This window comes from Pholcus phalangioides, unplaced genomic scaffold (assembly GCF_987345545.1).
Source record: "Pholcus phalangioides strain wild (caught in Gottingen) unplaced genomic scaffold, Ppha-v1.0 ptg000024l_1, whole genome shotgun sequence".
Lineage (NCBI taxonomy): Eukaryota > Metazoa > Arthropoda > Arachnida > Araneae > Pholcidae > Pholcus > Pholcus phalangioides.
In genome coordinates, this window is record NW_028301616.1 from 19,453,420 (window position 1) to 19,468,810 (window position 15,391).

The 15,391-nt window shown below is 36.1% G+C and overlaps 1 protein-coding gene across 2 annotated transcripts in view; it reads left to right on the forward strand.

Annotated features, from left to right (window-relative positions):
• LOC149068917 (DENN domain-containing protein 1B-like) overlaps positions 1–15,391 on the forward strand; it is a 36,660-nt gene that overhangs the window by 17,984 nt on the left and 3,285 nt on the right. For both annotated transcript variants that reach the window (XM_089250631.1, XM_089250632.1), the window contains 9 exons: positions 3,207–3,252; positions 3,369–3,470; positions 5,519–5,746; positions 5,882–6,019; positions 7,453–7,491; positions 7,925–7,993; positions 9,623–9,733; positions 10,683–10,735; positions 10,857–11,058. In XM_089250631.1, the coding sequence (XP_089106757.1) occupies positions 3,207–3,252; positions 3,369–3,470; positions 5,519–5,746; positions 5,882–6,019; positions 7,453–7,491; positions 7,925–7,993; positions 9,623–9,733; positions 10,683–10,735; positions 10,857–11,058 (988 nt within the window). The remainder of the gene's footprint in view (positions 1–3,206; positions 3,253–3,368; positions 3,471–5,518; positions 5,747–5,881; positions 6,020–7,452; positions 7,492–7,924; positions 7,994–9,622; positions 9,734–10,682; positions 10,736–10,856; positions 11,059–15,391) is intronic.

Below are 15,391 nucleotides of genomic sequence, written 5' to 3' on the forward strand. Positions count from 1 at the left end.
AGTCATCATCAACAACCATTTTCAGTCCACAGCTGGATGAAGGTCTCCTCTAAATTTTTCCATTCTGCTGTGTCATGCTTTAGCTATCCAGTCGGCTCCTGGCACTTTCCTAATCTCGTCAATTCATCTTGCATGGGAACACCTTCTCGGACGTTTAACACCACAGGAGTACCAATCTAAAATACTTGTGGTCTATCTGTTGTCCTGTCTTCTTGCAATATATCCAGCCCATTTCCATTTCAAACGTTTAATTCTTTCCATGATATCATACACCTTTGTGTGGTTCCTTATCCAAGTGATTCGCTTTCTGTCTCTCCTTGTGATGCCTAACATACATCTTTCCATGCTCCTTTGTGTTGTCTGTAGCCTTTGTATCGTCTTGCTCGTGGGTGTCCATGTTTCAACTCCATACATCAGTGCTGGTAGCACACGCTGGTTAAACACTTTTCTTTTCAGACATAATGGCATGTGACTCTTCAGAATTACAGTTTTTTCCAAAAGTGCTCCATCCAATCCTGATCCTTCGGTTTATTTCATTAATGATTCCGTTGTCCATGGTAATTTCTTGTCCCAGGTGTACATAACTTTCTACTTCTTCTACCTCTGCGTTGTTGAGCAAGATTGTCCTCTTCAATGTAAAGGGGTTGAACATAACTTTAGTCTTTTGCAGATTCATTTTCAAGCCCACCTGAATACTTGCCTTCGCCAATTCTTGTATCATTTCTTCTAGTTCGTCTGGATTACTGCTAATAACAACAATGTTGTCTGCAAAACGCAAATGGTTGAGAAATTCTCCATTTATTTTAATTCCCTTTTTATTCCAATCCAGTTTTCTGAATACTTCTTCTAAAACAGCGGTAAAGAGTTTTGGTGAGATAGTATCACCATGTCTGACTCCTTTTCCAAGTTTAATCTTTGCTTTTCCTTTATCCAAATGAATTGTTGCAGTTGCTTTGTCATATATTTTCTGGATCATATTGATATAAGTCTTCTCTATCCCAATTACATCTAGAGCTTTAACAACAGCGGATGTGAAGACAGAGTTAAATGCTTTCTCAAAATCAATGAAGGCCATATACAATGGTAATTTGTATTCCTTGTGTCTCTCTATAAGTTCCCTGATTGTTTGGATGTGATCCATTGTACTGAATCCACTTCGAAATCCTGCGTGTTCTTTTGGTTGAGCTTCGTCCAATTTGGATTCACGCCTATATGTCAGCACTTTGATGAAGATTTTATAAATTACTTATAGGAGACTGATTGGTCGATAGTTCTTGATATCTTCTTTTTCACCCTTTTTGTAAAGAAGAACCATCATTGCGTTATTTCAATCTTCAGGCACATCCGATTTTGTGAGACAATTTGTGAACAAGGCAGCTAGCATACGGGCAAATTCTTCTCCTGCTTCTTTAATAATGTCTATTGAAATCCCATCTTCACCTGGGCATTTCCCTTTTTTCATACATCTTATAGCCTTGTAGACTTCCTCTTTCAGCACAGGTACTACTTGTACAAATTTGACTCCATCTTCTTTTCTTCCTGGTCTCTTTCCTTTGTTCTGATCCTGTTCTTCATGTTTGTATAGAGTATTATAAAATTCCTCAACAATACTAATGATTTCATTTCCATCTTTTCTTTTTAGTGCAAAAATTTCCTTTCTCCCAACACACAGTTTTCGTTTTGCTAATTTTAAGCTTCTATTATCTTCCAATGCTTTCTTTACAATATCGCAATTGAACTTCCTGATATCTTCTGTAATCCGATTTCGTACTGTCTTGCAAAGTTCAGCATATTCCACTTTTGATTTAGGGTCATTCTTCTTAATCTTAAACTCTCTCCGGTCTTTCATAAGTTTCTTTGTTTCTTCTGTTATTTTCTTCACCAGTTTGATTTCTTTTTCTCCAGCGACTTCTTTGCTACTTCTTTTAGGGTAGTGGTTAGAGTTTTGTTCATCGTGGTGACATCTTGTTCATCTTCAGTGATGTTATATAGCAAATCAAATCAGTTCTTCAGCTCTAACTGAAATTTATATCGATGTTCTTGAAGCTTTTCCATATTTGATGACAGTTTTTCTATTTTTGATAAGTTTCGCTCTTTCCGTTCTTGTGTTAAGCTTTATTCTACATCTAACAAGTCGATGATCACTTCCAGTATTTAAATTGTTGAGAACACTGCGGTCTTGGATCATATGCTTCTTATTAGATAGGATGTAGTCGATCTCACTAGTTCTTCCAGTTGGGCTTCTCCAGGTCCACTTTCTTTGGGGTTTCTTCTTAAAAAATGAATTCATGATGTATAACTGTTCGCTCTCTGCAAATTCGATGAGTCGGTTTCCTCTGTCGTTTCATACACCATAACCATGACTTCCAACTGAGCTTTCACCATTTCTTCTCTCCAGGTTCAATACCAGTTCTGGTATTGAAGTCACCCATTACTATTTTGATATGATAGTTTCCTTTACTATGCAGCTTGTCTAGTTCTTCATAAAAGTCTTCTACTTCATCAGAATAGCTTGTTGTTAGTGCATAGACTTGTATAATCTGTATCCGGTATCTGCTTGATATTTGCATAACCAGCTTTGCAACTCTATCAGATGTACTATCTAACTCAACGATGTGATTTTTCCACTTTTTATGAATGAGACATCCTACTCCACTGGTTTTTCCATTATCGGTTCCTCTGTAGTAAAATACATGTCCACTGGCAAGTTCGATTTCCTCCTCTACTTTTCTTATTTCACAGATGCCTAAGATGTCCCAATTTATTCTTCCCAGTTCTTCTTCCAACTCCTGCAAATGATTTTCTGAAGAAAGAGATCATCCGTTATACGTGGCCAAGGCCATCATCTTATAGCAGCCTGGTCCAACCCAGAAATTCTTAGCGCCCTCTGTCTTCATGTCTTGTTAGTTGCTGCCATAACCCGGGGCACTCAGACTGCTGGAGACAGAGGGCCTTATTTTATTGACAGAGTTCATATTTTTTTTAGGGGTTTTTTGGCCGTAATCCTCCATGCTGGCCAGTGCGGGTTGGAGGAAAAAATATTAGTAATGGTAGAGAAATCAACAAAACTATCTGATCAACTTATTTAAAATGTCAGTTTCTAATGGTCAATCACTGTTTTCTTTCATAAATTTTTTGCTTTTTGTAAGAATATTAACCCACAAGTCAAGCTTGTTTCTATCAAACAGTTTCAATTTTATTTCCAGTGCACCCATGCCTTTTTTGATTGGAGTTCCTGCATCTACATTTTCAGTAAGTTGAATCTTTGCTTTATCTTAATCATATATTCCTGAAGGTTTTTACTTTTCCCCCCTCTGCTTTATCTAGCAGTTTGAATAATGAGATTTTAATTCCAATTTTCTACGTAGCGCATGAAGCTCTCTGATATAGGAGATGTAGTTCTTTTGGATGCTGACAATAATAAAGTTGAATCACCTTATGCTGACCTAGATGCTTTGCCTTCTGAAGTGGTAAGTGATGAAATTTATTTTTCAGTGCTGATGATAAATAAATTAAACTTTTCTGTTATTTAAACTCAATTTAATATTTAATTTTTTTTCTTGTAAATAGTCGGGATCATTCAGAATTATGATGAATAAATACAAAATTAAAAATCAATAGGATAAAAAATATAGCGTAATTGTTTTCTCACAACCTGTGCAGTATAAATATACATTACATACACTGCTCAAAACAAATAGGGGAGCAAGCAAAAAAGGGAAGAAAACCGTGCGAGACAGCCACGTATTGGCATACAATAGATAGCGCACGCGTATCAATGCGCAATACAGAAAAAAGACGTTTAATTAAGCTTTAATTCTTTGAAAATATGGAAAAAACATGAAAAGATGATTTAGGGCAACAATTTGGTTACATGTAAACAATAAAAAAAAGTACTGTTTGGACATGATGCATGAGTTTTAATAGGGCGTGTGGTCTCCTCGAACAGCTAAGACTGCTGCTCACCTGTTTGCCATGGATGCGATGAGGTTATCGATCAGACTTTGGGGAATACTGTTCCACTCCTCAAAAAGTGCAATCTGCAAGTCTCGGACAGTAACAGGCGGCCTTGGTCGCGCAGCAATGTGTCGTCCGAGCATGTCCCAAACATGCTCGATTGGATTCAGGTCAGGAGAGCACGCTGGCCATTCCATACGCTGTATTGTTTCAGCTTCAAGCATGTTCTCCACCAGACGAGCTCTATGCGGTCGGGCATTATCATCCTGGAAAACAAAGGAATCTCCAATGGCTCCAGCGTAAGGGATGGCATGAGGTCGCAGTATCTCGTCTGCATACCTTCGGGCCGTCAAAGTGCCATTCCGAATGATATGCAGGTCCGTACGTCCACCTATGCTGATTCCACCCTATACCATCCAACCAGCTCGTCTGTATTGTGACCTTTCACGAACGAATGCGGGGTTATTTCGAGTGCCCCTGTCCCTCCATGCCAGAACATGTCGGGTGTCACACTCCAGACTGAATCGGGACTCGTCTGTAAACAGCACTTGGCTCCAATCATGTTGCTCCCAATCTCGATGTTCAGCAGCCCATCTTCTTCGGGCCGCACGGTGGCGTGGGGTCAACGGAATGCAGACCATTGGCCTACGTGCATAGAGCCCTCCCTCATGAAGCCGATTACGTACTGTTTGGCTGGACACCCTTCGTCCTGTTGCCAAGAGCAACCGTCTTTGCAGCTGCACAGCATTCTTTGTTCTGTTTCGACGGGCTGTTAACCGTACATACCGGTCATCAGTTGCTGTAGTGGCGTGTGGCCGACCTTGCCCTGGTCGACGTCTAACATTTCCTGTTTCTTGGAATCGATTCCACAGCCTTGCAACAACACTTCTGGCGACTCCAACAGTGTCCGCGACACTACGTTGTGTTTGCCCGGATTCCAGTCTGCCTATAACATGCCATGCCATGCCATGGATTCCGGTAAATCACATTGTTGAGACATCCTCAGGTCACCTTGTCTCAAAAAAAAATACTGCGCAATCGAATTTCACAGTTACGGCAGTAAAACAGACGTTTCTGCAACATCCCGATTTCTGCCCTTATCTCCTTTTTCTGGTTTTTGATGTCATGAACTTTGATTTGCATATGAAGTTTTCTTCTTCCATTTCCTGCTAGGCTTTAAATTATGGATGATTCATTTTATGTTACTTATCAGTATTCATCTTTGCGTAATTGTGTTAAAACCATGTGCTCCCCTAATTGTTTTGAGCAGTGTACATTACACGCTTTAATATGCGTAAAGTTTTAGTCTCTTCTTGTTGCGATAGACTTATATTTTTGGTAAGTTTAGTTGAAATGCTGCATGAAATATGAGTAATATACTAGAAAGATGTTTAAGAAAAGTTTAATTTAATTTTTATGCTTGGGCAGGAAAGCCAGAATTTCTAAAAACAGGAAAACGATTCTCAGAGAAAATCTAATTTTTAGAAACTGATTTTTTTAATTAAAATTTAAATTTTCATCTCTTTATCACAATATCCAATATTACATTACTCTCTTGCAGCTGCAGTCGCTTCGGCATGATCTTAAACGACCACAGGAAATGTTGGGTGATTCTGTTGCTAGAGCTTTTCTAAAAGCCTCCGTCAAATTGATTGGAGGTTATTGGAATGCTCTGAAACTGAAGCCAGGAGAGAAAATCAGTTTTAGCTCTGAACTATTTGTACAAACAAGACCAGCTCCTATGCAGCCATTTTTGGAAAAGATGTTACAGTTACAAATATTTCAACAGGTGATTAAGTTAATATTGTTTATTACACAAAGTCATTCTTTCTCGAACTGCTCAAAAAATTAGTTTGATTACTGTAGTGAAAATTAAATATTTCAATGAATATATGCTTATTTGAATATCCATTCTTTTCTTCAGTTCATTGAGAGTAGACTAAAGATGTTAAATTCTGGACAAGGAGTCAATGATGAGTTTGAATTCGAACTGACTGCACATGAAGATAAAGTGAACACTCGTTTGAGGAATCAGTATAAAGATTGGGTGCATAATATGAAGGTTAGAAAATTATTATTTTCACAAAACCTTTACTCTTATAGACAAACATGTTTAGGTGTAAATGCATTTGTATGATAATTATTCAAATATCTTAAATTCATTTTTTATACATTGTGTGGTTATCCTGTAACTGTGCAAACAATATTTCATTTACATCGTTCTAGTCAATATATTTGTTCAAAACAGTGTGATCAAACACTTATTTCCCCACAACAGTGCTGATAAAGTATCTTTATTCCCTAGGTGTTGCCTATTCTTAAATTGATTTTCATAGTAACGTTGGGATGAATTTGACTTTTTTTATTTATTTCATACTTAAAATTGTTTTCACCAACAATTTTTTTTTTTTTTTTTTTGAGTTTTAAACTATTGCTAGTGTTTTTGTATATGATTAAATAATTTTTGGCAGGGCTAGTAGTTTGTAGCTAAATTCTATAGAGTTCTATTATTAGTAAGAATATCAGATGTCAATTGCTGAACCTTACTCTTGTATTATACTAATAAATGAGTATTGAAGATAAAGATAGGAAAGTTTAGTTTGCTGAAGGTTTTTACTAAATTGTTTAAGTGAATATTTAGCATTTGAGAATCGCTTGCTGGTTTATTAAATATTGACTGGATATTTTAAAACCAAGTGAAGTACTTGATTTGAATTCCTTTATTTTTTACCACATGTACAGTATCCTAGAACACCATAGCAAAATGAAAGGGGTGATAGTACATATAAAGACAACCAATTTTTGCAGTAAAACCCGGTATATAATATGGCAAGTGTAAGATAACAAATGAGATGGCATGGGGGGGGGGCCCTCAATTGCTTTTAAAACATACCTCCATCCTAATATGTGTACATTCATCTTAACTAAACCCAGAAACTTCAATTCCCAATCCCATCTCATCTGTAATCACCACAAAATTTGTTAATCGCGACAGTGCCCAATTGTCCGGGGAAAATATGTTGTAAAAATTTTGTATGTTTTTTTTTTTTTGACACAAAATAAAGTGTTCCAGACTCTGGCACGAAGCTGAGCTGGAAGGAAATCGCTGTAACGGGATAAGTCCAGTGGTAAAGTTCTGCCGTTCATTCATTCATGCAGTAAAACCCGAAGTTATTACTTACCTATTTGGGGATATCTCATCTGCATTATGCCCCACTTCAAAAATAACCGAAATATGGCAATCTTGTTTATACCATGATGGAAAAAGGATTTTTTTCTTCCTTTCAGTAACAGGCAATCATAGGGGAAGAAAAATATTGTTCTTCCCCCCCCCCACTTCTAACAATATTATGTGTGTTGTGGGAAATACTTCTTTTCACACCCCCCCCCCCCCCCCAGGGTAACTTTAAAACTTTTTTTTGTGCCAATAAAACATACTTTTATTTTTCATTAATTTATGTGATAAAAATTAATTGGTTTGTTTTGATTTTGCAGAAAGAAGGCGGTGCATTCTTCAAAAATGTGAGGATTAAGGTATGAAAAAGATTTATTATCTAAATGGAGGTGATATAAACTTTAATTTTTAGTTTTTTAATTCATTTTCAGTGCTGATTTCCCCTGAATTTCTTTGAACAGGAAAGCTGCTATATAATCATTCACCAAAATGTATGTGCCAAAGATATTCATGTGTCGCTGAGGAAAAATAAAACTTCCATACAATATCTAAAAAATAATGTCTTAATTAATTAGCGTGTGAATTTCAAACTTTGTGTTTACATTTTACCAGTTGCATTTAGGTTCAGTAATTAAGAATATAAAAGCTTGCTTTCAGTTTTAGTATGATGTAGAAAATCATCAATGCATGTCAGATAGTTTTCTTTAACAATTTCAATTACTTTTAGGTGTAATGTTCATTTTGTTAATTCATTCAATTTAATATTCAAATAGCTTTTGCGAAATATTTCAGGTGAAGGATACCGGAAAAAAAGCATATAAAGATATCCGGTCAAGAATACATGATATGCATCACCATAAGGTAAGTTCTTTTATTCTTTGCAAGCTGCTAGTTAGTTAACTGAGATAAATATTTTGGGGAGAAAATGAATGATGTTAAAATTTGTCCGTTGTAATGGCTGTCGTTTTTTTCTTGTTATACATGATCACTTGATGGGTTTTATACTTCTCAGTAAAAATCTATATGAAACCCCTCTATTAAAAACAAAAAAAGCAACATTCATCTTGAGAGGGAATTTTATTCAAATAATTTATTTATATGGGGCTAAAACATCTGTATTTAATAGAGGGCTCATATTTTCAAAACCCTGTGTATATCCGTGTCATATCCATATAATTTTAGCAAAATGTCAGTATTTTTTTTTTCAGTAGACGCCTCTTATTGGAATCCCGTATAATGTTATCATTTGGATATTGTTATCACCTTTCACAAAGTATGAAACAAACCTATATCTTATATATCATAACATGGGAAAAACTTTATTTATAGTTATCAGAGTTTTGGTTTATGTTAGCCTATCATTTTTTCCCCATCCTAATTTATTTTTGCAAATTTTGAAGCTAAGATTGAACAAGATATATTCATTCCCCTTAAGTTATCGTTATCAACTTGCAAGACTGTAGGAGATCAGAAGGGGCACTTGTTGACAAACATTTCCATGCTCAGTTCACAATGTCCTAATCAGGATCATAGGTACCTGCTACTCTCCATGTGTGTGTTTGGGGCTGCTTTTGCAATGCACTTTCTATAGTGTATGCAAATGTTGAGGTAAAAAAGCCTCTTTCCTATAGATCTTGGTCAGGTTCTTCAATCACCAGATTCACAATTCCTCTGCAGAAAAGCCTTTTTCAAGGGATCAATGATATTTATGAATACTGTGTTAAAAAACAGCTTGTTCTATATTCAACAGTTCTATTTTAACTCCCTGCAATATCTGAATTAAAAAGAAAAGACATGATCTTTTAGCTCAAAAGATAAGAAAAGTCCAGTTTAGAAAAGTATAGTAATAATAAGCAATGAAAATGAGTCAGTAGAATGCAGCTACACACTTGAAAATTTTACGATAACTTTGTGGAATAATAAAAAAAAGAACTGTCCCGTCTCTTTCACACAAAATGGGACATATGGTCATAACCTTTGCTTTTGGATTTATTTTGGATGTGGACATCAATTGGTTATTGTTATAAACTCAGAAACTTTGAGTTCCGATGTTATCTCATTAAACAGCTTGCACTGTATTATATAAATGTGTTTTGAATGAGAAAAAAGCATTTCAATTTTGTTGTGAATCATAACATTGTGTAGCTCGAAACAAAACATGAAGCTGTGACTCCAGTTATACACAGACCGATGGTCATATATCCTGTTTTGGTTCTGAATTTGTGATTTTTTGCTTAGTGCCAGTCTTTCGTTGATGATAATTAACTGGATGTACTTTCATGTTCATGAAATTATTGTTGACCATGGTTGTCTGTACTTTGAAATTTGAAAATTATAGTAACCCTAATTTTTTACACATAGGACTATTGCTAAAATCATAAAATTGCACTTTATTCTTTTTTTTCGTTTTAGTTTTTTTTATGTTTGTTAGATGTAATCTTTACCACCCTCTGTTTGGTAACACCCAATTTATCTCTTTCCGTGTTTTAGATAGTTGAAGATGATGGAGGAACTCGTACCTATCGGAAACGAGGAAGCAGCGTTCCATCATTATTTTTGAATGGACTTGATATAGCTCATCACAGCTTGCATAAGAGCAATGTAAATTTATCATGCATTCATTCATAAATATGTAGCCTTCATACGAGTATGAAAACCCATTCATTAAAGCGATGTGATGAACTTTATGATGCATAGTTATCAGTATTATGTTCAGTATGATATTCTGTGTTGAAATAAGTCTCTGGACACTTGAGTGTTTGAGAACATTTTGCTTTTATTTGAAAATTAACATGATGTAGGACCATATATCTTTTGCTGCTATTTTTTTTTGGGCTCACTCTCAAAAAGTTTTTGATAATATTCTGCCGGTATTTTCCAATATTCCTCCTTTAATTCAGAAGCTAATTATATTGCAGAGAAGCTAAATGTTCTGTTGAGAATCGCCACCAGATTGCACTTTATTCTAAATGGCCTCTATTTAATTGAAGTCAAGACTCCTAGTACGCCAGGAGATATTTTCCATACCAAAGTTTTAAACCACTAATTAACTGACTATACAGTGTGATGGTGCATTATAATATTGAAATGGGTATCATTCCATAATACTGTAAGGATGTAGGTAACACAAAATTTACCAGATGTTTCACATTCACACTACGTGTCCTAGGAGCCACTGGTCCAAGGCCATTCCATGAGATGGTTACAAATCATGATCCTACCACCTTCACCCTTAATAGATAGATTGCACTGTAATGGATATTTGCCATAGCCAACAATGGACATCAGATTGGAACAATGTGAAACAGGATCCGTCGCACCTTAAAACTTCCTTGACCCTAAGTGACAGTCTTTTTTTGTCTCTGGCTGCAACCTTGCTCTGGAACTCAGTTAAATGAACATGTAAATTTTTATATCATGTTATTACATCAGGTGTCTGGATGCTTTTTTTGAGTAACTTCAGTCGTTCACAAATAAAGTAATTGATATGAATGTGCAAACTAAAAAAGATTTTTAAAGTATAGTGAAATTTATTTCTTCATTTTTATAGGGTTCGTCAAGTGAAATTACCGCATTGAAAACAAAGGAGGATGTGTTGCGAATGTAAGGGAAATTTTAAAAAGTATATCGCAATTATTATATTCATGTTCTGACATATAGGCAGAGGTTATTCAAAGTTTATTTCTTTCTTTAATTTCTATTTCTGCATTTTGTCCCTCCACAGGAATTCTAAACCCAATGAGTATGGGCTTGACTTGGATAAGAAAGGTAGTGGAAATTTGGACAGTCCAGACCTCACATTCAAGCCGATTGATATGGATCTTATGGGTGATCTTCAAGATCTCATTTTTCGCAATTGTTCTCTGTGTAATGACCATGATCAAAAGAGGACCAGCGTATCAGATCCTCAGTTAATAGATTTCAATGTAAGTATAACTAATGCTCTGACAGCTTTGTCATATTGCTAATCAGTCTACCTCAATATCAACCTGGCTATTGTTATCATTAGGTATATCCAGTTTTTTCTTTCTGCCCCAAATTAATTTGTGATTTCCCAAGTTAATTTTTTGAAAAGATAATTTTTTTTTTTATAAAAATCTTTTTCTGATCAAAATAGGATGCATTTTTGCATAATTTTCTGGAGAAATGCTTTTTGTAGTTAGCATGCTAACCCTTAATTCTATACTCATGAGATGTACTATATGTCATTGATGCTATTCACAGAATACTCAGCTTATACTAATGCTGAATCAGCTATAAACTGTTGGTTATAGTTTGATCAGTTGTTACACACATAATTTTTTTTTTTTTTGTGCTTTCAATCAGCATTAGTTTTTAGAAATAGAATATTGGACCTACACAGGGTGTCTAGACTAACAATATCCAAAAGGAATGTTTCATATTAAGAAAACCATACATGTTTTGTTATGAAAGTGTTGCACTGTCAATGGGAGATTGCTCCATCTTTTTCATACAATATTTCTTCTAAGGTGGTGGATAACATGAGCACTGTTGAGAGCTGCTTTTTGCGAAATTTCCGCTGACTACTAACCCACAAATGTACCTTGTCCACATTCCTCTGCAGAATTGCTAAGGAATTGGTACATGTTGGAATGTGTGCATGTGTTGTGAACCTAACATGAAGTTTTTTACTGTATAATACTTGTTACATGTAGTGCTGCCATCTGCCATTTCCGCTAACTGACAGTATGGGGTGGTCAGCCGAAGTTGGTTTCCTGTGGTTTTCCAAAGTGTAAATACAAGCTTATCTCCCATTAAAAAAAGTCTCTCCACAGAGCAACCAGACCTACAGTATTTAAAATTCACACATAAAAATATACTATGTATAACAAAATATAGGCAAAATAAGCTGCTGAGTTGTTTGTTTCTAAATTCAGATAGCAGCACTTCCTGAACACAGCACAGGCATTTCTTAGAAACAAATTACATGTCAGATATACAACACATACACAGCTCATTCCAACATGCTCTTCTTTAGAAGTTTCTCACAGGAATGTTTGCGATGTGCATGTCTGGTCTAGTAGTAGAAGTAGCATGTAAATGCCACAGCATAAGTATGTGCTTGGGTTAGCTGAATTTAAATCAGTGACGCATGTTAAATGCAATATACAAATTGAGTGGAATGTGGAGCATCCCACATCCATATCGATAGCGCATCTCTGCAACAGTTGATTTGACCCTCTCAGCAGTAATGCCACTATATCTCACCTCCTTAAAACCCTCTTGGCAATGACGAGCCCGTGTATCTCTGTAAGAAAGGCTTTGTTCACTAACACATGGTTTTTCATTCCCTCAACCTGTCAGATCAACTGCCAACGGGCAGAGCCAAACTGATAAATCAAAGAATAGAGAGAGTTTTTCCATACCTCCCTTCAGGGTAATATTGTCAAAATTGTATTTTGCTAGCTATAGTACTCGACACTGCCCAGGTTTTCTTCAATTACTGGGAGGATTGAAAAAGTGACAAACCATTATAAAGAAATAAACTATTATATATAATACCTTGCAGCATTAAAGAAGTATAGGAAAGAATAAGTATACAGCAATATAAGTAGTAGAAAAAGTCAGTATATACCACACATGCTTCTCTTCCTCTGTTTTTTTTTAAATTATTATTCTCAGAGTTGGGTGGGGAAGCGCTATCACTTGCACAAAATCAGAAAAAAATACTCTTCTTGAAAAAAAGTGGCATTTTACAGAAGGTTTCGTGATTTCTTCTGTGGCAGTTATAATGCAGATCAGTGAAATTTTAAAAACCGCTTAAAAGGTTAATAACACCCTCAAATGCTATGGAGCAGTTGACAAGAGATTGAGCAGTATGTTTGATTATCTTTCAGAGCAACTAAGGGTGCTCACATTGAACATTATATACCTGCAAATATAAACTAGAGTCCTCAACTTGAAGTTAAAGGCAATCATGTGTGCAGGGGTGGGAACTCTGCGCCAATTGCGCCGCACTGCGCCAAAACTAATATCTTGCGCCATCCTGCTCCAATAGCGTATTTTCGCATTTTTCTGCGCCAAATAGCGAATTTTGCTTCAGTATGCCCGGATTTTCGGAAAGGACGCCAAAAGTTTTTTGTTCCTGCTAGCCACGAAACATTTCTTTACGAAAAGAGCGTGTTTTATTCCGCTATACTTAAACTATCGGCCCCTGATCGGGCTTTCCATTGCGAAATCCCGATATTGTCCGTGATCGTGGAACTGAAGATGGTTTGCAGTGCCTTTCAGCTTTAAAGTGCAAATTCGAGTGTTTCCGTTTAAAAAAAAAGTCGTCACTGGAAGCAGCAGAAATTACTGTAGTCGATTGTCATTGTGTTAAATCCCGATGTTTCGTGAAAAAAATTGTCATTCCGGGAGTAAAAAGCGCATGTCCGCCGAATTACGAATGTTAGTTTAGAAACTTTGCCGAATAACGAGTGTTAAATCGCCAATGTTGCCGAATAACGAGCGCTAAATCGACAATGTTGCCGAATAACGAGGGTTAAATCGCCAATGGTGCCGAATAACGAGCGTTAAATCGCAAATCTCGCCAAATAACGAGTGTCAGATCGCCAATCTCGCCAGATAATGAGTGCTGAATCGCCAAACATCGAGTTGATACTTCCGAAATTTTCTCCCATTTTGCAACAATTTCTTTCCAAGTATAAAAAAATTAAAAACTTACAAAATTTTTTTTAGCTCATTTGAAGTGCTGCTGTTCAAGGCAGCAAATAGTGCCCTCAGTAAGCAAAAATCATCCTAAATAGACGGGTGCAAAAAATTTTATGACAGCCGCTCTTTCAAACAAGGTGTCAAAAGCCTAAAACACCAAAAACAAAAATCAAGCTGATGAAGAGATGTTTCATAGCAAAAGACAGTGCAGTTTTATTTTGAAAAGGGTTGAGGGTTAACGAAAATATTCTTGTTAATTTCACTGCTCCAATTTATAAATATCTGCTCCGAATCCCACATTTTGCTGCTCCAAAATTGCTCCAAATCCAGAATTTGCTGCTCCAAAACTGCTCCGAATCCTGAATTTTGCTGCTCCAAAGCTGCTCCGAAATGGACTTAGTCACTTCCCACCCCTGTGTGTGGCTCTCTGACTATAAGCCATTACCTTTGCATACGTTTAGCTCAGACTTCTTGCATTTTAAGATAAGAATTTCAGCTTATATGCTGATAAATTTGGCACGGTCAAACTCACTCAGTATGAATTAAAAATTTTTGTAGTTGGACATAACCAAATCTCCTATTTTTCAGTTAATACAAAATATTTTCAGTGTTTCTTTGACTTTGTCTTGATGAGGTATGACTGTAATTCTCAGAGACTTCCTTTAACCTCTCAACATTGTATTTTACTAGCTATAGTACTCGACGCTGCCCAGGTTTTCTTCAATCACTGGGAGGATTGAAAAAGTGACAAACCATTATAAAGAAATAAACTATTATACATAATACCTTGCAGCATTAAAGAAATGACAAACCATTGTAAAGGCATGCACATTTCTGAACACGCATTGCTAAGGAATCACGATAACCAAAATAAACACTCTGAAATTGATTGTTGAGGCCAAGAAATCATTGCTGCCTGACAGTTTTTTGCCCATTTTGGGCATTTGCCCAGCTCTGACAAACTTTTAAAGTAGCATATCAAGTGAGGTCCTGTTTGGTATAAATGTAAAATTTGGCGATGATAGATCTAAAATTTTAGATTTGTATATAGAACACACATAGAAAGACAGAAAATCAGTTTTATATATATATGGATTGCTTTCAAGACAAAATTCTTTGATATTAAGAAATCTTCCTTTTACTTAATTTTCTTCAAGATGTTACATCGTTACATCAGTGTTTCCCAAAGTGGGCAATATCGCCCCCTGGTGGGCGATGGAATGGTTCAAGGGGACGATAGAACCTACTGATTTAACATTGGATCCTATGGGTTTACTTGAGTTGGGGGGGGGGGGGTGATGAGAGGAAAAAATTTCTGATGAAGGGGCGATGGAACAAAAAGTTTGGGGGACTGTGTGTTACATTATACTCCCAGGTTATATTGAGTAACATCTCAATAATTTGAGTCTCAAAACTTTGAGGTTCCAGATAATCTGAGGTGCTGAAATTTTTTAAAATTCCTTCTCAAAACCTGTTTCTCGCGGAGAACAAGTTTTGTTTCATTTTGTCCCATTTTCCCCCACGAATACAAGTACAGTTTGAAGCTGTCTTGGTTTATTTCTATATTAGGGCTTCTGTGGATCT